The sequence below is a fragment of the Budorcas taxicolor genome, chromosome 3, assembly GCF_023091745.1.
Source record: "Budorcas taxicolor isolate Tak-1 chromosome 3, Takin1.1, whole genome shotgun sequence".
Classification (NCBI taxonomy): domain Eukaryota; kingdom Metazoa; phylum Chordata; class Mammalia; order Artiodactyla; family Bovidae; genus Budorcas; species Budorcas taxicolor.
In genome coordinates this window covers 15,292,576-15,315,929 of record NC_068912.1, presented here as the reverse complement: position 1 = coordinate 15,315,929, position 23,354 = coordinate 15,292,576, and the positions used below count along the sequence as shown (strand labels likewise).

Below are 23,354 nucleotides of genomic sequence, written 5' to 3'. Positions count from 1 at the left end.
TCCTCTTCTCCTTGCCTCTAACCCTGGGGCCAGGCTGGGCAGGGACATGGCGGGGAGAGAGAGGACCGAGAGGAGTGGACTGAAAACCTCATTTTAGTTGTAGAAGAAAATTTCTTACACGACAAACACTACAGAGAACACCCCACGTGACCACAGCTGCAGTTCAGTTCTTAGCAATGATGATTTTTCTCCTTTGCAAGGCACTAGGAAATCCTTTTTTTTTTTTTTTCCAAATGGGGAAAAAAAGAGAGGGAAAGACCTCTACAAGTCTATATATAACAATGTAACCTTATACTTGCATGTCTAATACAAACTGAAGAAATTAGCCTAACTGCCAATATCAAGGTACAGATTTTAATCCATGAAAATTGTGTTTTGTGCCGAATTGTATTTGCTGATTACCTGAAATTGGTCTCTTTTTATTGGGCTTCTCTGGAGAGTTATTCTCACCTCCCACCTCTGTGGAAGAATCTTTTTGCTCTTGTAAAACCTCATGTTTTCATCATCCCCATCTTTTCTCCCTATTACCGCTTACATTTCTGCTCTTTGAGCTTAAGGACCAGAGGTCTGCAGTAGGCGAATATACAAAGGTGGAATGGATAAGGCAGGGTTTGCAGAAGAAAGAGTATTTGAGAAATGAAGCATGTTTGCCGTCAGTGCTCCTGCTGGAAAGGGGTAAAAGGCTCTCTTTGATTAATATGTGATCAATTACACGAAGGCATCAGACTTTTAGGCAGAATCTGGGTTTACAAAACTAGATGACTTCTCTAGAAAGAACTTTGGGACTTCAGGTTCAGCTACAGGATAGTACCATTGACTATGTCTAGCTGATCCCAAATGTAGTTATGAAGACAAGGAAAATGAGATGAGTGCCTTGCCCTTTGTAGCTGTGTTTGGAAGGATAGCCATTTTTTGGTAATGTGTTAGGAATCATCTGTGGTTTGAAGGGTTAGACTGGCCTTTGTTTTTTCCAGAAATGCTGACCACTGAGAAGCTTTAAAGTCTTCTCAAGTAGTTTCTGTGAGGTTAGTTTTACTTCATAAGGAAGAAGACCTTCAGAAATGATTCTTTCTCCTCAAATTTTGCAATAATGGCCCTTAAAAATAACTAAATGAGTAAAATGAGTACATGACTAAATTAGTAATAAAGATAACTCGGATTTTTCAGAACATCCTTTCCCTGTAAACAAAGTGCTTAATTCTTAGGACTCCAGAATCTCAAGGTACAGCGAAGGCATGCGGAAACCACAGAGCTCAGTCCTTCACCCGCCGGTGGACAGCAGAGCTTGAGAGAGATTCTGCCTCTGTTTTGGAATTCATTCCTTACCCCTAGTCCAGCCATGTCTCCAGAGTTGAGACTTTTCAGATGGCAGAGCCTTCACGGATGATAAGTAAGCCTGGATAGGCAGTAGATATTTTTGCCAGCCTGAAGAGGACCTCAGATAAGCAGCTTGAACGAAGGCCTGAAAGATTAGTAGAGACAGAAATTTCACATTCATACACGAACATCGCTATTTGACTTGCTTCTGAGAAGAGTTGAAAAGCTGAGTCTCTCTCTGGAGAGAATGGTGATGTTGCCTCTGTCGTTCCATAACTCTTGTGGATTTAAAACCAACCTGTTCCCTGACCCCCCAACCCCATTCTTCTTTTTTTTTTTTTCCTTTAACCTGGATTCTTGACAGTGCAGAGCAGTTCTGAGCAGGCACAGAGCCCACTCTCTGTTCTTGTCGCTGTCATCCCCCAACCCCCAGAATCTGACTCACAATCTCACCATCAGCTGGGTTCACATCACCGGTTTCTATCCAACACTCCATGGAATGTAAATACTGTATCATACGTAGACAAAAATAATTTTTGTTTTCTAAAAATGCATTTTGAGATAGTTTAATGTAAATCTGACAGGAGCATTCTGAAGCCCCATTAGGAAAAAATTTAAATGGTTCCTCTCCATCGCCTTAATGTCTAAAGATCAGAAAGTGCTGAGCACCCCGCTTTTGCTTCCTTCCCAGAAACAGTGCAGAGCAGGTGGAGAAAGCGTGCTCTTTGCCCTGCTGTGTGCCTCTGAAGCCCCTCCCGGCAGAAGTCTGGGAAAACAGCCTCACCCAACTCCTCTCTTACCCATCTCCTTGTAGCTTTCTTCTTTGCATCTGCTGAGCAGTGGGTGGAGGTGGCAGGAGAGGGACCCATAGTTCCGTAGCCTAGGAACTGCCTCGGTGTCTTTCTCAGAAAAAGGCAAAGAGGCAGACGGTACCAGGTTCCTCCCTCCTCCCTCAGGCCTGATCCGTTGTGCCCTTGACTCAGCCATCCCAAAGTTTCTTAGCTGACTTTGGCTTTCACATTTGTTCCTCCCAGAGCTGATAAGGGTGGAGGAGGAATGCCTACTCCTTAGAGTCAGTGGAAAGTCACGCTCAAGCTTTCGCACAAGGCACTCATGATCAGGAATAGGTTAGGGAATGGTCACTTCTGATTTTCCAAGAGTCAGTCCTTCTCTGCTGATATCTTGATTCCTTTGGGAAGGCAAGAGCTTTTCTTAATAACAAAAAGTCCCTTTATGAGTTAGTCCTTCCTTCAGTTCATCTCAGTGGAGCACAGCCAAGAGGTACATGTTTAGGAGCGGTGCTCGGGATATGAGAACAGACTGGTTCGTGGGACAGGGGCAGCTTGCTCAGGAGAGGGAACGATGCAAGTCCTTTTTCTTGGGAAGCTTTTATTATGGCCACAATAGTGACATTGCCCTCACCATGATCCTTCTCCGATGTGGTCGTCTTTCTTTACCTTGTGTCTTCTCTTGTAAAAATGAAACTCAAAGAATAAAATAAACGTGTCAAATTTTAAAAAAAGAAAAAAAATCGAAAAAGCTAACATGAATTGTGTGAAACTGCCTAATGCTGTAATGCTAACCTACAATATGTAATGCTATCTTGTATGTTGAATTTGTTAATGCACCACACAAGTGCGGAATAAAGACTGATTCACATTAAATAGGCCCAGTGACTTCAGGATGATTTTCTTGGAAGCTGGATGACTATGAATGATGTGAACACTCAGACTCCAATAGGTCATGCAGTGGTAAAGAATCCGCCTGCCAGTGCCAGAGAACCAAGCGAGTTGGGTTTGATCCCTGAGTCTGGAAGATCCCCCTGGAGCAGGAAATGGCAACCCACTCCAATATTTTTGCTTCGAAAATTCCATGGACAGAGGAGTCTGGTGGGCTTCAGTCCACGGGGTCAAAAAGAGTTGAACACGACTGAGCACATGCACGTGCGTGCACACACGCACGCACGCACCCACCCATGTTTTCCAAGACGTGGTCCTAGACTGAGAGTCTTTTATTTTTGTCCTATTTTCTTCTTAAAATGTAGTATTTAAGACAATAACCACCAGAGTGAGAGTTGATGGTTTTTAGTGCTGAGAATAAGTCTGACTCTTTAATTGAAACTATATCAAAAGCAATGCTTAGATTGACTGATTCTATCTTTCATTTATTCATTAGTCAAGACTTTATTATTATTATTGGAGGATAATTGCTTTACGATGTTACAGTGGTCTCTTCCACACATCGATGTGAATCAGTCATAATTATATACATATATATCCTCTCCCTTGTGAGCCTCCCTCCCCCAAAACAGTTTTTTAAATTGAGTTTCTATCATATGACAGGTACTGGGAATACAAGACATTGATAAGCAAGAGTACTGCATTTGAGCTTAGCAAAGAACAAGCATTAATCAATTAATCACACTAATAAATATTTAATTACAAACAGAAAAGGAACCCTGTGTGTGCATGCAAGAAAGAGGGAAGCAAAAGTTTAAAACTTTTTAAGTTTCAGTGAAAATATAAAACATTTTTAAATTATAAAGCTAACATCATAGCATATTATAAAAACTGGAAAATAGAGAAGAGGGGGAAAAGTCAAGGTTTCAAAACCTTAACAATCATTTTAACAATCATTAGATTGTTAACAATCATTAGAAATAAGTCATCTAATCTTATTTCTTGTGCATTTTCTTCCCTGTGTACATTATTCAGGATCGTATTAGAAAATACATAAAGTATATGTTCATAGGAACCAGAAAAAAATTCACCCACAGGCAAACAGTACTAATTTTGGCACATGTCCTTCCAATTTCTTTTAACAACCTTATAATTCCAGTCGTGGTATGTAATTTTGTATATTACTTTTTTCTAATGTGATGATATAATAACAATGATAGTAAGATTATCTTGGCACTCAAGATGTTTTTGGCTTTAATTAACAGGAAACCCAATTCAAACTGGCTTAAACATTAAGGAAATGGATCAGTTCACCTAACTGGAAGTCCAAAGGCAGGTTAGGCTTCAGAGTTGATAAAACAAAAAGTCACCAATACTATGAGGGGCCCAGGTTCTTTCTGAGGGCCATTCTGACATTCAGTGCTAGCTTAAGGCATAAAATCATTAGTAAGGCTTTTATAATGTTTATAGAAGCATTTTCAGGAGAAAAAAGGAGATCACCTTGGGACCTCTCCTAGAAAAATAAGGTCAGTCATTCACAGAAGCCTCTAGCTATTCTTTCCGCTTATCTTGGTGGTCCAAAATGTATTACCTGGTCATTTCTGAACCAATCACAAGGAAAGACGATGGGATTATCTTCAGGCCATTTAGTACTGCCCTGGAACAGAGTATGGAAGATGGGTAGATTCTTGAGTAAAATGTCATTTTCTTTGGAAGAAGGAATTGCTACTGGGTGGGCAATGAATAAAGAACATCGCATAGTTTGTTTTTGGCCACACTGTGCAGCTTGTGGTATTTTAGTTCCCTGACCCAGGGATTGAACGCAGGCTCTCCGCAATGAAAGAACAGAATCCTAACCACTGGACCACCAAGGAATTCCTACATAGTTTCCTATAGTACCTTTCATTCTAAGGTATTTTATCCTATGATCTTATAACAAACTCTTGGAGAAGAGTTCCTAACCTACCATGTGCCTCACCTTCTAATCTCATTCATTCCCTGTGCCTAGTGGTTTGAAAAGACGAACAGCCTAGTGCTTGAAGTCCTCTTTAAGTAATTCAAGACTGATAAGTTTTAGCCATGCGGCATAATTTTTTCAAAAAACTGAAAACATATCTATTCTTATTCAGTATAACTTTTACAAGATAGTAAACTGGAGAGTATCTCAATTGCCAAATACCATATTAGGTCAAATACACCTTCTGAACACCTGGAAGAATTGCTCAAAACTCTGCTTGGTGTTCAAAAACAAACTCCTAGAGGAGGTCTTAAGGCTCAGCAGGCCCAGGAATAGATGTATTAACAGATAAATAGATAAGAGCCTGGTAATTCATTAGCTGCTTTTGTGTTCAGTTCTGGGGAGCTAGTAATTCACCTTGGAGAAGGCAATGGCACCCCACTCTAGTACTCTTGCCTGGAAAATCCCATGGACGAAGGAGCCTGGTAGGTTGCAGTCCATGGGGTCGCTAGGAGTCGGACACGACTGAGCGACTTCACCTTCACTTTTCACTTTCATGCATTGGAGAAGGAAATGGCAACCCACTCCAGTGTTCTTGCCTGGAAAATCCCAGGGACAGGGGAACCTGGTGGGCTGCCGTCTCTGGGGTTGCACAGAGTCGGACACGACCGAAGTGACTTAGCGTAGCATAGTAATTCACCTCAAATGTTATGTTAAACCTCAATCTAATTGGAAAACTTTGACAAGGCCATAAGAAGGGTCTCATTTTCTTTTAATAGTAATAACAAAAAAAAACCTAACATGATCAAATGCTTATCAGTGCTGGGCACCATTTTAAGCACTTTACACATTTAAAACTTTACACATTTAAAAATCCTTCCAACAACCCTGTGGGATATGTGCTACTATTGTCCCCATTTAATAAATTTAACAGTGGCTTATGCCATTCATAAACCATGCATCCTGGATTCACCCGGTGATACTCTGACCCCAGAAGCTCTTTCTTCCACTATCAGTACTGGTAGAGACTTCAAAGAAAGATGCAGAGGCTATGGGAACTGATACAAATTAGAATATGCTCGTACTCTTTTTTTTAAAAAACATTTGACGGTGCCAGGTTTTAGTTGCAGTATGTGGAATCTAGTACACTGACCAGGGATCAAACCCGGGTCCCCTGAGTTTACAGCATGGAGTCTCAGCCACTGGACCACCAGGGAGTCCCTGTGCTCATTCACACTCTTGATGCCAATGTCCTCAAGAATGTTTCACGATTTCTCTGGTAGTCCAGTGATTAAGATTCCCAGCTTTTACTGCAAAGAGTGTGGGTTCAATCTGTGCTAGAGAAAGCAAGATCCCACATGCTGTGCAGCACAGCCAAAAAATAAAAACACTATGGTTTTTTTTAAGTGTTTTGGAGGGTTGCTGCTGCTGCTAAGTTGCTTCAGTCGTGTCCGACTCTGTGCGACCCCACAGACGACAGCCCACCAGGCTCCTCTGTCCGTGGGATTTTCCAGGCAAGAACACTGGAGTGGGTTGCCATTTCCTTCTCCAATGCACGAAAGTGAAAAGTGAAAGTGAAGTTGTTCAGTTGTGTCCGACTCTTACTGACCCCATGGACTGGAGCCCACCAGGCTCCTCTGTCCATGGGATTTTCCAGGCAAGAGTACTGGAGTGGGGTGCCATTGCCTTCTCCGTTTAGAGGGTTGGTTATCTGTTATTGTGTGAAACTAGACATTTTCATGATTTACATTCACTCACACCAAATCAGTCTATTTTTAGGCATTTTCCAAGTTAATATTTAAACATTATTGTTCACCAAGGGGTTGAAATACTCACTGCTTGTTCTTCACCTCTTTTCACTCTCTGTCTCACTTATCCTACCAACTATGCCGATTGTCTCGCTCTATCTCACTGTGCACACTGTTCATTGAACCCAGGGTAGGTAAGCTCGAGCAGAGAAGCTGGAAGAAAGTGCAAGGAGTTATTAAGACCTGCGAACACATTTATTCTCTCCTGACTGGCACAGCAGCCATAGCAGCAGACACCCTGTATTCTCTCTTCCCATGGTTGACCCAGCAGACACAGCTGAAAGGCAGCCTCACCGCCATAATGCAGCTATAATGTAGCCCTGAGGGCGTTTCAGGTGAAGCTTATATATGCTTATAGAACAAGCGTAGCCTGTGGCCAAGCCAGTACCTCGTGATGTGCACGCACAGTGCTATAAGTGATCTCAGCTGTTACATAATCATTTTTTACAAAACGTGGGGCAAGAGCGAGAGGGCGTTGGGCGAGAGAGCCTGACCACCGCCATCTTGGCTGATTTGCTCTTTCCCTACACTCTCCCACTGTTCGATTTGATCAAATCTCAGAGGAGAGTCCACATTTTAGAATTGGAGGCGCCCAAAGAACAGAACTAAGACTCCAAGAGCTGTATGCAGTAAAGATTTGTCCAATAAAGGTAGACAGGCAGTGAACAAAATGTTGTCTAGGAGGCAGACACAGAAAGCCCTTGCTTCTTCCTCCTGTTTACTCTGAGTTAGAGTTTCAAGAGAAGTTTGGTCTAGACTTGTTTTTGTGACAGTTTGGGGTTTTTTTTTGGTGATGGTTGTGGTGGTAAATGTATTTTAGCTGCAACCAGAACCACATACTCTTTTGAGGAGTCTAAGGATATGAAAATAAGAGCAGCCTCAGTGTTTTGGGTGGGACTGTGCAAGATATTTCTGACTAAATTGTATGTGCATGTGTCTTCCACAGAGGCCAGCAGAAATTTTTATGTTGGATTACATTGTATTTGAGCACATATTTGGACTCACCTTCATATATACTGTAAGTTTCTCTGCCTCCGTGACTTCACCTACACACTCCTCTGCAAGGAAAATTAGAGAAGCATCTGGTGGGGATATTTCTGGGAGCTAAAGACTTTCTCCTGGCTCAGAGCAAACTGGAATAAACCTAGCAATAATGAGCTCTGGGAAGGGCAGGAAATGACACATGTCCCCACCCCAGCAGCTTTTGTTCAAAAAACTGGGTGACTTAATGATATAATCATGTGTGCTGCAGAATGTACATACTGAACCAAAAGCTGCTCATCATACTTTCTCTTTTTAAAGCAAGGACTATTAGACAAAACTAAAATATTTCAGTAATTTTTTTCCCAGGTCAACTCATATTTGAAAGTTGGTCAGAGATTTCAAAATAACCTGCACATTAGGACCTAACAGTCCTTTGTGCTCTCCAGTGGTCTCCTTCATAACAAGGTATGAGTTTATTTTTCTTGCTTGTCCCCACAGCCAAAGCCCTTGTTTCCTTACTCATTAACTATTAGAGCAGCCTTCTTGTTGCTTACTCCCAGCTGCTCCCCATCCCCACACCATTCTATTGTTACATATAGAGCCACAATTTTCCACACCTGTTAACTACAACCTATCACAGCTTTATACAGTCCTTCAGTGATCTCCCAAGACACTTGGACATCATCCAGTTCAGTGATCCCTAACCCAGGAATGGCTGAATGGCGAGGTGACTACAATCAGAATCACCTGGGAGGGTTTTGTTTTAACCCTATCAGGTCCTATCAGAAATCTATGAAGTTGAAATCTCCAGAGGCTAAAGTGAGAAAATGAGAAAAAAAAAAACACCAGCTTTCCAGTTGTTTCTTTCTTTTTTAAATAGTTTTATTTATTTGTTGGTTGTGCTGAGTCTCCATTGCTTCACAGGCGTTTCTCAGCTGCAAGGAGTAGGGGCTACTCTCTCGTGTTGGAGCTCGGGCTTCTCATCGTGTCGGCACCTTTTTGCTGAGTGCAGGCTCGAGGCTGCATGGGCTTCAGCAGCTGCAGCACGTGGGCTCAGTAGTTGCGGTTCCCGGGCTCTAGAGCACCAGCTCAGCAGTTGGGGCACATGGGCTGTTTCTCTCCGGCATGCAGGATCTTCCCAGGTCAGAGATTGAACGCGTATCTCCTGCATCGGCAGACGGGTTCTCTACCACTGAGCCACCAGGGAAGCCCTCCATTGTTTCTGACCCTGAATAAACAGATATTTGAAAATCATGCACCGTTGAGACTAGGCTCCACAGCTTTCTACCCTGCCCTATGGGCTCTTGCTACACCCCACCTCTTACTGTTTAACCCCAAGCTTGCTTTGTTATGCCCATTCTATGTACGACACTGTGGTCTTGACTTTCCCAGTTTCGAATCCTCCATCGAAGTTGTCCTACAGACACAACTCGACTTTCTGTCCCAAGTCACACTTTTCCTCCTTTGGAGTAATCTTCATGGTCTAATTCCACCTACCAATTTAATCCTAGATCTTGCAATTTTTTAAAATTAGTGACTGTACTGTTCTGTTCTTTTTTCGGAGCTGTGCTGTGTGGCCTGTGGATCTTAGTTCCCAAATCAGGGAATGAACCTGAGGCCTTGGCAGTGACAGCACAATCACTGGTTTGCCAGGGAATTCTGTTTTCATGTTTCCTACAGATCGCTTTGTCTTCCCTATCAAATGTAAACCACTGGGAATAGAAACTTTGTGTTAGGAGCCTTTAGTTGGGTTAACTAACTTATTTTAGCCTAAGGAAGATGGCCACACTTGGGTCTATCTCGACAGTGAAGAGAAATAGGTCTGCAAGCCTCTATAGATGGGTTGATTCCCTTATGCTTTCTGATCACATTTTCCTAAAGACTAAAATCCATCCTGGTTCCTGCAGGCCTTACAAGGTCCTTCACTTCTAAACAGTGGTGCCAGCAGATGGCAAGTCAATGCGACTCATTAAAGGAGAATGTGCTTTCTGTAGACAAGGGTTAAGGCAGCTCTAGCTTTCTGCATGGGCTTCCCTGGTGACTAGCCAGTGGTAAAGAACCCGCCTGCCAGTGCAGGAGATGTGGGAGATGCGGGTTTGATCCCTGGGTCGGGAAGATCCCCTGGAGAAGGAAATGACAACCCACTCCAGTATTCTTGCCTGGGAAATCCCACAGACAGAGGAGCCTGGCAGGCTATAGTTCATGGTGTCACAAAGAGCTATTAGGCAGGACTTAGCAACTAAACAACAATAAGCTTTCTGCATGGGTATGGGTGTAGGCTAGTCAAACACGTGAAGAGCACACCACTGAAACAGGTAACCAATAAAACAGCAAGGAATAGCAAGACTCACCTTCCAACTTTCTTTGAAAAAACACTTAAAACTTCTGAGTAAAATATAAATATAGTTGCTAATTATTCTAATACATGCTATACCTAATTATTGACAGCCAATACTTAGTGGGGAAAAAGAAAGACAAAATTAATTCATGCAATGAGAACATTTAGAGATACTTTGAAGATAGGGTAAATGATATCTTCGGTCGTAAATCTAGGATTTCCAACTACTTCCCTGTATGATGTTACCGTATGAGTTTCAGTTCCAGCTGAGCTGATGAAATGTGAGAATAAAGATTTGAAAATAAATTTTAATTTGAAGCTGAACAAATCCAGAATTACTACAATTCCAATGTTTTCAGTATTAAGTATCTTTTAAAGCCAAGTGTCCTGTCAATGTTAACTAGGACTTTTAAAAATAAGACTACAAATTTATCTCATCTTCCTCAAGATTGATTTTGGAAAAAGTGCAACATGGCCAATCATTTATCAATGGCATACTAAACTTGTATAAGCAATTTCTTCTTAAATAAATGAGTAATAAATACCAGGAATGAGGAATTTCAGAAATTACACTTCTGATGTAATCTCCTTATTACTCTATTCTGGTCAAATGCAATCTCTCCTGAATTTGTCTCCTCTTCCACTCACTTTTTTAATTTGGCAGCACTGGGTCTTGGCTGAGGCATGCGGGATCTTCAGTATTTGTTGTGAGATGCAGGATCTTTAGTTGCAGCATGTGAGATCTAGTTCCCTGAACAGTAGTCTCGTGTATTTTAGCCACTGGATCACCAGGGAAGTCCTTCCCATTTACTTTTAAAAAATTTGGCCATGCTAGGTTTTCTTTGCAGCTCACAGGTTTTCTCCAGTTGCACTGAGCAGGGGTTACTCATTGCAGTGGCTTCTTACTGTGGGGCACGGCCTCTAGGGGCCACCAGCTCAATAGTTGTGGCACACGGGCTTAGTTGCCCACAGCGTGTTGAACCTTCCCAGAGCAAGGACAGAACCCAAGTCCCCCACACTGGCAGGCAGATTCCTACCCACTGGACCACCAGGGAAATCCCAGCCTTGCGTCTCTTGTGGCATGTGGGCTTCTTAAGTTGTGGCAGTCTTAGTTACCCCATGGCATGTGGGATCTTAGTTCCCCGAGCAGGGATCAAACTCGGTTACCTTGCATCAGGGGCAGATTCTTAACCACCTGACCACCAGGGAAGACCCCCTCCACCTAAAGAGTCAACTCCACTGATCTGCCAGGCCATTGTAAATCCTTCCTTCTTTGAATCCTTGTTAACACTCCCACTTTGAAGCACGTAATCTATTAAAGATTGATCTCTAGTTGTTTTGTATATGCAAATTTTATCAAAGCTGCAGAGCTGGGAGCTTTTTAGTCCTCTGACTGTATCAGAATCCCTCACACCTCTAAGCAAACAGTGCTTAGTGCATATAAGTGTCCATAAACATTTTGACTGTAATTCCACTGCCTATCCTAAGAGGTTACATTAGAACATGGAATGCTCCTCTTCCATTACCCATTTAACAGTGGACACTCTGATAGTTACTGACCTACTCAATAAGTGTTAAATAATGAGGACACAAAATATACTTCTTTAATGTCTAAACTGGGTTTCCCTGGTGGCTCAGACAGTAAAGAATCTGCCTGCAATGCAGGAGACCCAGGTTTGATCCCTGGATCATGAAGATCCCCTGAAGGGAATGGGTACCCACTCCAGTATTCTTCCCTGGAAAACTCCAAGGACAGAGGAGCCTGGTGGGCTACAGTCGATGGGGTCACAAAGTCGGACACGACTGAGCAACTAACACTTTCACTTTTTCAATGTCTAAATTAAGTCCTCTCTACCAACACTGATACAGCAATATGTGAACTGTGAACTTCCTGATGTTCAAGCTGGTTTTAGAAAAGGCAGAACCAGAGATCAAATTGCCAACATCCGCTGGATCATCGAAAAAGCAAGAGTTCCAGGAAAACATCTATTTCTGCTTTATCGACAATGCCAACGCCTTCGACTGTGTGGATTACAATAAACTGTGGAAAATTCTGAAAGAGATGGGAATACCACACCACCTGACTGGCCTCTTGAGAAACCTATATGCAGGTCAGGAAGCAACAGTTAGAACTGCACATGGAACAACAGACTGGTTCCAAATGGGAAAAGGAGTGAGTCAAGGCTGTATATTGTCACCCTGCTTATTTAACGTCTATGCAGAGTACATCATGAGAAACGCTGGGCTGGAAGCAGCACAAGCTGGAATCAAGATTGCCAGGAGAAATATCAATCACCTCAGATATGCAGATGACACCACCCTTATGGCAGAAAGTGAAGAGGAACTAAAAAGCCTCTTAATGAAAGTGAAAGAGGAGAGTGAAAAAGATGGCTTAAAGCTCAACATTCAGAAAACGAAGATCATGGCATCTGGTCCCATCACTCCATGGGAAATAGATGGGGAAACAGTAGAAACAGTGTCAGACTTTATTTTTGGGGGCTCCAAAATCACTGCAGATGGTGACTGCAGCCATGAAATTAAAAGACGCTTACTCCTTGGAAGGAAAGTTATGACCAACCTAGATAGCATATTCAAAAGCAGAGACATTACTTTGCCGACTAAGGGCCGTCTAGTCAAGGCTATGGTTTTTCCTGTGGTCATGTATGGATGTGAGAGTTGGACTGTGAAGAAAGCTGAGCGCCGAAGAATTGATGCTTTTGAACTGTGGTGTTTAGAGAAGACTCTTGAGAGTTCCTTGGACTGCAAGGAGATCCAACCAGTCCATTCTGAAGGAGATCAGCCCTGGGGTTTCTTTGGAAGGAATGATGCTGAAGCTGAAACTCCAGTACTTTGGCCACGTCATGCGAAGAGTTGACTCATTGGAAAAGACTCTGATGCTGGGAGGGACTGGGGGCAGGAGAAGGGGACAACAGAGGATGAGATGGCTGGATGGCATCACCGACTTGATGGACGCAAGTCTGAGTGAACTCCGGGAGTTGGTGATGGACAGGGAGGCCTGGCGTGCTGCGATTCATGGGGTTGCAAAGACTTGGACACGACTGAGTGACTGAACTGAACCAACACTGATGCCTATTTAGAGTAGTGGAGATAAAAGCAGTGACCTTCACATAAAAGATTATTCCTCATTGTCTCGCATTTAGCTTATATACTTGAAACAACTTGAATTAACCCTTGATCAAATGGCAAATGCAGTACTACTTTGAACATGTTTTTTTCTGTCTTCTCACTGAAGAGGTAAGCTCTTTTTTAAACAAAATTTTGCCTCATCCCTCTGCCTCTTCCCAGAGATGCTGGGGTCTCAGAGGGTCCCTCAGGCACTTGGAGGCAGCGGTTCACTCTGCACCCCACGTTCTCCAATGGCATGGCCAAATACCAAGTGTCACTGGTCTACTGGCTCCAGGATGGGGACAGTGTTTGAGGTCAGGAATCAGAGCCAGGAGGTGCCTGGACTGGGACCTCAGCTCAGAGACAAGAGGGAACCTCTGCAGCCGTAGGACACAGCACCTCCACCTCCCTCCTTGGCCCTCAAGCTTTGTGAGCACCGAGGTAATCTCTTCGGATGAAGGGGCATTCCGTGGCATGCTCCTGACTACTTGATACAGCTGTTCTGTGCATGGTAGGCCCTCAAAACTTTTCAATCAATATTTTCCAGAATATAAAATCTCACAGTATTCTTTTCTTAAAATGACCTCTGTATAACAATTCCAAACATTTCTACCCACATATAGATAAATAAAGGAAAGGTCCAATAAGTTGTTTAAAAGTTTTGTATTGTGTCATACAAACTGTCTTCAAAAACAAGTGCATAAGTGAAAAATTTTTCTTCCCTTTGCTCCTCAAACATTACAGTAGACCAATTCCTGCTAATAGATCACAAAGGTAAAACATTATGTCCCCTTTTGAATTCTAAACAGTTAATTCTAGACACCAGCTTCCAAGTTTTGTAATTTACCAATCTGGTATGGACATAAACAGTTCCAGTGCTTTTCAACTTATCCCTGAATTTTTCTCTCTTCAAAGTTCCAGGCAGTAATTGATTTTAATGCCCTCAAGTTAGATAAAGCTGACTATTTAGAGCTTATAAGTTATTTACACTATACAATCACTAAGAATAGAACTATGACTTACACATTATACCCCTCTAACTACTTAGCACCATGAACAGAATTCTCAGTACTAATTGATGGGCTAATTATTCCAATGATCAAATATATGACACTGATAGTCTTAAAAACACTCATTTGTTATTTTTCTTATATACAATAGAAATTCCCTCCTGTCTTGCAGATTTTTTTTCTGGCAATATTCTCTGCTGCCTTGACTATCCTGAACTTCTTGCTTGATGCTAATAACAATTCCCTAGGTCATTAGTAATGAGACGCTAAGGCATTAAACCTAACAGGCCCTAAGCTAGTTTAAATGTGGTGAAACAACTATTCATAGAATTGCACCGTACGTATCTTCTGTCATGGTTTTCCAAAGTGCTATGATTCCATTACGATATTTGTCCTGCATAGATTCAAATTCTGTATCTTTCACTTTTGGATGGCTTGAGTACCATAAAACATGATTTATTTGGTAGCAAAAACATCTCCAGGAGTTTCAAAAGGGATCACTACTCAGCTAAAAAAGTTACAATCATCACTTTTCTTTAAACCTAGAACATATACCACTGATTGGGAGGAAAAACCCCATCCTTCTGTTGGTAATAAAAATGGAAAACAGTAAGTTGGGCTGTGTACTTTTTAAAAGGTGCTACACAAGGTCATGTTCTCGAAGTGGTCACAAACACTGCTTCAGTGACATTCAATGTTCAACATATGCTACATTACTCTTAGCACTTTTGTACTTCATCTCCACACACAGCAAGTTCAGGTATCAAAATAATCCTGGTTCTAAAAGAAAGCGCTCACCACCAATATTTAAAGCTGATTCTTCCCAAGAAGATAGGATAGTTTTTCCACTATGCAGTTATCAAAGTGGTATTCTCTTAGGCTAAGCTTTGTCAAGGCTCAGAGAAAACCCTGAGGTGAACTTAGCAAGGTCCTTGTAAAGAAACCTTCAATGAGAAACTCAACATATGGGGATTTTAAAGCTTCAAGACTGGCTCATTAAACAGAAACGCCACAGGCTTTCTTAGAACACTGAGTCTAGTGATTGTCTGTGTCAAGGAGGCGCATACTCAATTTTACTAACTCCTGATGAGTCTCCTCTGAATGGAAAATGCAGTCAGTCTGACAAAGGGCCTAGAAAACATTCTGCCAGGCTTAGCTGTCCTAGAGAGCGTGGAGAAGTGAGGGAAAGCACTAGCAAGCAATTAATGCTGGTGAGTGCAGCTCTGGGGGAAATAAACCTGTACAAGGCAACGGCTATCCCAACCAAGGATTCAGATTAAACAGGAGTTTAGTGATCTAGTAATGGTTTCCAAAGTGTTCACCTTTGAAGGTAAAGAAAGGTAAAACCCTGAAAGGAACAGTAAAGTAACGCTGTAGGGAGAAAGCAAGCTTCATTACATTTTACGTGTTTGTTCTCCCAGTGAATCTGGGTCAAATGTGTACTTCTCAGAAAAGACAGGCTCCTCTGGGGAGCACTGTTCTGATCCTACCTTTTTCTAGCAAGTTCCTGCAAAAACATACAGCCTGATTTCCCCATTCTCATCACTATCTGCAACAGGAGTCAGTTCCATAGCTATCGGCTGAACTTTAGCACTGATCTCTGTAGAACTGATTTCCCGATAGGATTTTTATTCTGTCTCCAGGAAGCACAGCATGAATAGAAAAGACAGAAGTCCTTCCCTGAAGTCCTTCCCAGGAAACTGCAGTTGGGACCGCAAGAGAGTGCAGAATAGTGCATGGCAAAAAATTCCTCTTGTGAGCTTAGTCAAACACATACGGTAGGCATATTCCCCTGGGCGTAAAAAACTTACATTAATTAATGTCAGCAACAGAATCCAAAACATTGGTAGATCAAATTCTAATGTGGCAAATTAAAGAGTAGACAGTGCTCCACTGGGTTAATAGAATTAGCTGAGACAATCCTTTAAATACCACATCATTGAAGTCTCCTAGTGGGCATGTCCCCTTCATCAGTTACTTTTAAATAACGGTCATAACAGGAGAAAGAACAAGCACCATGCTCACTAATGCAGATTACTGGACTGCTCTGATCAAGCACTGCAGTTCACAGATAGACATTTCACATCTTTCCTTCAGGTTACTGAGTCTTTCTTCTTCCGGAATGGGGATTTCAGCCTCTTCCATACACTGTTTTTGGGCTTAGATTTTTTCTCCATGGCCAGCACTGCCTCCTTTTCCTTCCTACGAATCTCCCGGACAAGGGCATGGAACACATCATCGATGTAGTAGCGGTATGCAGCAGATGTCTCAAAAAAGGGGCAGCTGAATTCTCGGGCCAAAGCCAATCCTTCTTCCTTGGTGACCTTTAAAAATGTAAACAAGAGAAAACTTCTAGTGGTAACAGCATAGTGGAATTTTAGCTGAGCTATTTAAAATCGTAAAAAACAATACTGTTAAAGTGCTGCACTATGTCAACAAATCTGGAAAACTCAGCAGTGGCCACGGGACTGGAAAAGGTCAGTTTTCATTCCAATCCCAAAGAAAGGAAGTGACAAAGAATTTCAAACTACCGTACAATTGTGCACATTTCACATGCTAGCAAGATAATGCTTAAAATCCTTCAAGCTAGGCTTCAGCAGTACATGAATCAAGAACTTCCAGGTGTACAAGCTGAATTTAGAAAAGGTAGAGGAACCAGAGATCCAATTGCCAACATCTGTTGGATCATAAAAAAAGCAAGTGAGTTCCAGAAAAACTGCTTCATTGACCACACTAAAGCCTTTTTAACTCTGTGGCTCACAACAAACTGTGGAAAATTCTTAAAGAGACAGGAAAGCAGACCACCTTACCCATCGCCTGGGAAACCTGTGTGCAGGTCAAGAAGCAGCAGTCAGGACCTTACATGGAACAACGGACTGGTTCAAGACTGGGAAGGAAGTGTGACAAGGCTGTATACTGTCACCCCATTTATTTAACTTGTATGCGGAGTACATCAGCAAAATGTCAAACTGGATGAAGCACAAGCTGGAATCAAGATTGCTGGGAAAAATATCAACAACCTCAGATATGCAAAAGATACGACTCTAACGGCAGAAAGTGAAGAGGAACTAAAGAGCCTCTTGATGAAAGTCAAAGAGGAGAGAAAAAAGCTGGCTTAAAACTCAACATTCAAAAAACTAAGATCATGGCATTTGGTTCTATCACTTCATGGCAAATAGATGGGGAAAAAGTGGAAACAGTGACAGATTTTATTTTTTGGGTTCCAAATTCACAGCAGACTGACTCTAGTCATGAAATTAAAAGATGCTTACTCTCCAGAAGGAAAGTTATGATAAGGCTAGACAGCATATTAAAAAGCAGAGACATCTCTTTGCCAACAAAAGTCTATATAGTCAAAGCTATGGTTTTTCTAGCAGTCATGTATGGATGTGAGAGTTGGACCATAAAGAAGGCTGGGCGCTGAAGAATTGATGCTTTCCAACTGTGGTGCTGGAGAAGACTCTTGAGAGTTCCTTGGAGAGCAAGGAGATCAAACCAGTCAATCCTAAAGGAAATCAACCCTGTATACTCACTGGAAAAGACCCTGATGCTGGGAAAGATTGAGGGCAGGAGGAAAAGGGGTGACAGAGCATGAGATGGTTGGATGGCATAACTGAAACTCGGTGGTTTGATGAGTTTGAGCAAACTGGGGGATAGTGAAGGACAGGGAAGCCTGGTGTGCTGCAGTTCATGGGATCGCAGTGTCAGACAAAACCTAGCGACTGAACAACAGCAGCAGAAAAAAATTACAGCTGCCGCCCCAGAGTGAAGTAACAGGAAGAGCCCTCTCCAGCTCTGGAGATGTCCCAGCAAAGCAAGCACAGTGATATCTGTATTGCTGAGAGCCTGGATTATTTCACTTCTAAGACTCCTTCCATCTTCAAACTATGTGATTCTATTTCTAGTCTACTTTAAAGGTAACTTTTTGGAACAGGGAGTATTTATAGATGTCAAATATACAATCTTAATTTCCTCATACATTTCAAGAAAGTAAATCACAAGGCAAAGAGAAGTTGTAATTAAGCTACAACACTGAAAACCATAAGAACCTGAAATCAACATATCAAATTATGAATATAACATAATTTCTCCTACTTTTGGATGTTTAGCCTTTTTCTAATTTTTTGCTGCCATAAATAGCCTAGCAACAAATATTTTATATATAAATCCCTGAATAGATTATTCTGAAGAGGAAGCAACCAAGAAACATCACGAACTTAACTATTATCCTATTACTTCTAAAAATTCTATACCATTCATTGCCTTCACTAGTGGTGATAAACATGCCCCTTTCACTATACCTTCATCTCTATACCAAAAAGCAAAATTTTAAACACTGCTGCTAATTTGAAGGGTATCACTCATTCTAAAATCCTCTACAATTTCTCTTATTCTCCCTCTACTGGGCTCATAATCCTCACCATCAGGAAGTATACCTTGAAGCCTAAGTTTCTCTCTTTGCAACAAAAAGAGACTTATTTCTGAGGCTTTAGGAAGTAAAAAGCCCATGATACCTCCATCTGTGCTTATGCTCACTTGTGTCTGACTCTTTTCGACCCTTTGGACTATATATAGCCTGCTAGGCTACTCCGTCCATGGAATTTTCCAGGCAAGAACACGAGTGAGTAGCCATGTCCTCCTCCAGGAGATCTCCCCAACCCAGGGATCGAACTTACGTTTCCTGTGTCTCCTGCACTGCAGGTGGGTTCTTAACTGGCTGAGCCATCAGGGAAGTCCGTGACGCCTCACTTAAAGTGTATCCTATTTGTCATCTGATTTGTCACCTGTGGATTTTGTCCTGTAAACTGATTCCTGCAATCCAGATTTTACCCAAAATAATAGCAAGATAGAGGGACATTTTCCAGGCTGGGGAGAAGCTAATTTTAAATTTTCATTTTAAGGCACAGAAATGTATAAACCGAGAAACACAAATGACTAATCTCACACAATTACATATAGCATTTTCTAGTCTATCCTCACCTGTCTTAGCTGCTTTAGGTCAGACTTGTTTCCCACAAGAACCACAGGAGTATCATCAGTACGTCGAACTCGATAAATAAGCTGTTTAAACTCCCGAACTTCATGGAAACTTCGACGATCGGTAATGGAGTAACAGATGATAAAGCCTTCTCCTGCCCTCATATACTGATCCCGCATGGCCGTAAACTCTGCCTAGAGGGAAACAAGGGTCATTAGTGTACTAATACAACCTAAAACTATACATACTTTAGCTATTTAGTTCAGATCAAAGAGAGATTTGTTACCTGCTGTCCTGAGTCAGAGTGCATGAAAAATTAAAAGAAATGAACCAGTGATCTTCTCTGCATAAGTCTTTCCCTCCCCTTTACTAGCATGAAAAGGCCTTTACTCATAGCATTTTGAGATTTAATACCTGTCCAGCCGTATCCAAAATGTCCAGATTGGCAGGCTCATCATCAATACGGATCCGGATTTTATAAGCATCTTCTACAGGAGGGAAGAGAGGCAGTACTATCAACTCATAAATGCAGGAATATGCAACCTTATTCTGAAATTCATCTTACGGAAAAGATGATTACACACAAGTTTCTTTAAGTGCCCAGATGTTCAAAGGAAGCCCCTAAATCCATTCAGATATGTAAATTGGGTCAACTAATTTTTTTCTTCCACATAAGCCATGACGTAAATTTATTCATAGCTTAAACTTCTCAGACTTCACCTATAATTCTAAACTAAAAAAGAGCTCAGAGATTGTCTTTTTGAAAAGCGTTAGGCCATAAAAGTAACTTCACCATTTATTAAAGTTATTAAACACTAAGCATTATATTAAGTGATTTATATATATTAACTCATTCAATAGTGACAATAATTCAGTGAGGTGGTATTAACTCCATTTTACAGATTAAAAAAAACCTAAATGTTACCAAGTTCATTAATGCTTTATTTATAGTTCCTCCTCATTTTTAATACAGGAAAAAGAAATATCAGAGTCTCTTAAAGAATTCATATAGTCAAAATTTCTCCTTTATGAGAGCTATTTCTCTATGTATATTATTATGGTAATCTTGGAAAATACCAAAAAGTAAAAAAGAAAAGCCTCACTATTTCCACCATTCAAACATTTGCTCCTTACACCCTGATGTATTTCCTTCAAACAGTTTTTCCTGAATCCCTGCTTCTGACTCTTCCTCAAAGACGAAGGGCCTACTAAACCAGTGATTTTCAAACTACAGGTCATGCAGCCATCAGTATTTGTGAGTTGCGGATGAATTTAATGGGTTAGGACCAGCATTAAAATAAACAAGGAGAAATCTAAAATGAAAGAGGAAATACAAAAGTGCAACATAAGTAGTGAGGTAAATAGAGTTTCATGGTATTTTAATTACATATACATATGTGTAAATGTATACTTATATGTGCATGTTACAATATAAAGATTTTCTTCTTAGATTTAGCAGCCAAAGTTTGCAACAAACTTGCACTAAATTAGAAACTAAATGAGAGGCTTCTCCATCCATGGGATTTTCCAGACAAGACTACTGGAGTGGGTTGTCATTTCCTTCCCCAAGGGATCTTCCCGACCCAGGGATCGAACCCAGGTCTCCCGCATTGTGGGCAGACGCTTTACCCTCTGAGCCACCAGGGGAGCACAAATGAGAGCAAACACCCATATCTTTTTGCTCACTACTGTAACCCCAGGGCCTAACACAGTGCTTGGCACATAACTCAATAGGTAAAAGTATCTGTTGTTGAATCAGATGATATTGTCAGAAGAGCAGCTGAGTGGGGGGGAGGGGAACTTTTTCAGGGGACAAGTTCTTTAGTTTAGTTTTTTGTTGTTGTTGTGGGGGAGGGGGTCCACCATGCTGCTTGCAGGATCTTAGTCCCCTGACCAGAGCTGGAACTTGTGCCCCCTCGAATGGAAACAGTCTTAACCACTGGTCTGCACTGTCAGGAGTCCCAGGAAAAGATATTTCTAAGTAAATTATACTAAGCCCTAAATTCATTTTGTTCCTAGAATTCCCACCAGTGTGAATTTGTGAACAATGTTCTAAATTGAATATAGTACATGAAAAAATAAGAACTGTTTCTGTTTTCCCCAAGCCACAAAAGCATCTACTATATAAAATGACCACATCCAAAGATGGGTTAGCACAGAACACTCATTGGCTTGACCCAACGGAAATTCTCCTGAGACCCAGGATCGACACAGTGTCACCTCCTGAAAACATAACTAATACAGCGGCCTTCTGTGCCTCCCCATTCCCATCACAAGTTTTCTATAATCCTGGGATATAACTCGTAAAAATCAAACCTGTCTCCTTATGATGTTTAGAGAGAATAGCAATTTTTTTAAAAATTACTTTTTACTCTCTGTTTTACTAATAACTGAGCATTAAGGACTGTGAAAGACATGAAGAAAGACCTTGCTATGTAATGAACTTGAGGTATAAGGAAGTAAATGAAGCGCTTCTCGTGGAACAAGTCAGTCCAGGCTCTGGATGTCTGGGTTGTAAAGAGTTCAGCAGGCTGGCTCTACTTGTTTTTCTGCTTCCTTTTGTGGAAGTTCAAACCAGCTGACTCATAGTTACAGAGTCAGTCTCAAATCAGACCCTTAGAAAAATGACAGTAATAGGCTTCTGTTAAGTGGCCCTTAAATTTTTCCTTTAACCTGGCAACATGGCATACCAACCATAAAAATATAACAAAGTGTCCCATTAATGTTCAATAAAGACAGACTAAGATGGCTGATGTGCACAGACTTAAGCTAGGAAAAAAGAAAAGATTCATTTATTTAGCAATCACTATGATACACTTATTAAGTAAGTCTGTTTAGGCACCAAAAAAGGATCAAAATATAAATGGTTTAAAACTGTTTCAAAAACTGACACAAAGTAACTTTTATGGGGTTTATTTGTAAAACATAAGTGATGCTCTGACTTACCAATGGTGGGATCATGATCTTCTGGAAATCGGTGGCTGATGAACTGCATGGTCATGGCTTTAAAACAAGAAATGAAAGGTAAAATCCACACAAAGATGACCCATGGAAAGAACTGTTAAGTATCAATACTGCATGCTAGCCAGTTTCCCAGCTGATTTGGGTGGAAGGCATTTGTTGTAAGCATTTTTCATTCTTACTTCTTGTAAGATGGAAGAAAAACGTCACCTACCACTTTTCCCTACACCACCAGCACCCAGCATCACTAGTTTATATTCACGAGACAGCCCTGCAGGGCTGCTACAGCTACCAACTGGGCGAGTCCCAGAATCCATTGTCCTCTTGGAGAATCCCGGGCTGCCCCGAGGAAAAGGCACCTAGAATAAAAGAAAAAAATATTTAATCCAGGATGGAGGCACCAGTGACGACAGTCCTAGTCAGCGCCCTGCCTTCCCATACGCTGGCCTATGACTCCTGCTCCCTTTCTGGCGGCCGTAAAAGAAATCCTCACCATCACCTTCTCTCCCGGACAGTTCAGTCTTATGACTTATCACAGGTTTTCCGAATTACTACATTTTCCAGAAGGTCTAGAGACAAAGAAATCTTGAATTTTTCAAACCGGGACACAGCAGGAAGGAGCCCAGGGAGAAAGCTGAGGTTTGAGGACCAAAGGAACACCTCCCCCTAGGCCGCAAGGGTCCTCTCACGCCAGCGGTACCCGGAGGTTCCGCCCCCTCCCCATTCCTCTCTCCGGCCCCCTCCCCCAGCTGCATCCCCGGCCCGCCTCAGGCCCTCCACCCTTCCGTTTCAGGAGCCAGCCTTCTCCTGCTGCTCTTACCGGTCGGAACTTGAAGGTCTCGGCCGGTCTGATCACCTACTTCGTCCTCCTCACGCGCGCCGAGGATCCGACACTGACCTGTGACCCCTCCCGCAGCCGGGAAAGATGGCGCCACCAGCGCCCGCGTCCCGACCGGAGGGGCGGGGCGGCCCCGTGACGCCCGGAGCTGGCCACACCCCCTTCGGGGAGGGCCATTTTCCCTCCAGGTCCTCAAAGTCAGTTCCGCGCCTCACTAAGGGCCCATGCCCACAAAGGCGTTAAAAGTTAATTTACCCGGTACTGTATATTTAAAAAATTTAGCCAAATATAATGGGTAAACAAAGGAAACGGGCACCCACCAAATCCTCCCCAAAAGAGCACCAAGATCAAGTTTAAG

At 42.0% G+C, this 23,354-nt stretch overlaps 1 protein-coding gene across 1 annotated transcript; it reads right to left on the bottom strand.

Annotated features, from left to right (window-relative positions):
* Positions 1-15,194: 15,194 nt before the first annotated feature.
* On the bottom strand, positions 15,195-23,070 carry RIT1 (Ras like without CAAX 1). Its single transcript, XM_052637366.1, has 6 exons — positions 22,979-23,070; positions 22,373-22,517; positions 22,144-22,200; positions 19,612-19,685; positions 19,200-19,391; positions 15,195-16,543 (listed from the first exon to the last, which is right to left on the bottom strand). The coding sequence occupies exons 2-6, from the start codon at positions 22,473-22,475 to the stop codon at positions 16,313-16,315; spliced, it is 657 nt and encodes a 218-aa protein (XP_052493326.1). The 5' UTR covers positions 22,476-22,517; positions 22,979-23,070; the 3' UTR covers positions 15,195-16,312.
* Between the last annotated feature and the right edge of the window lie 284 nt (positions 23,071-23,354).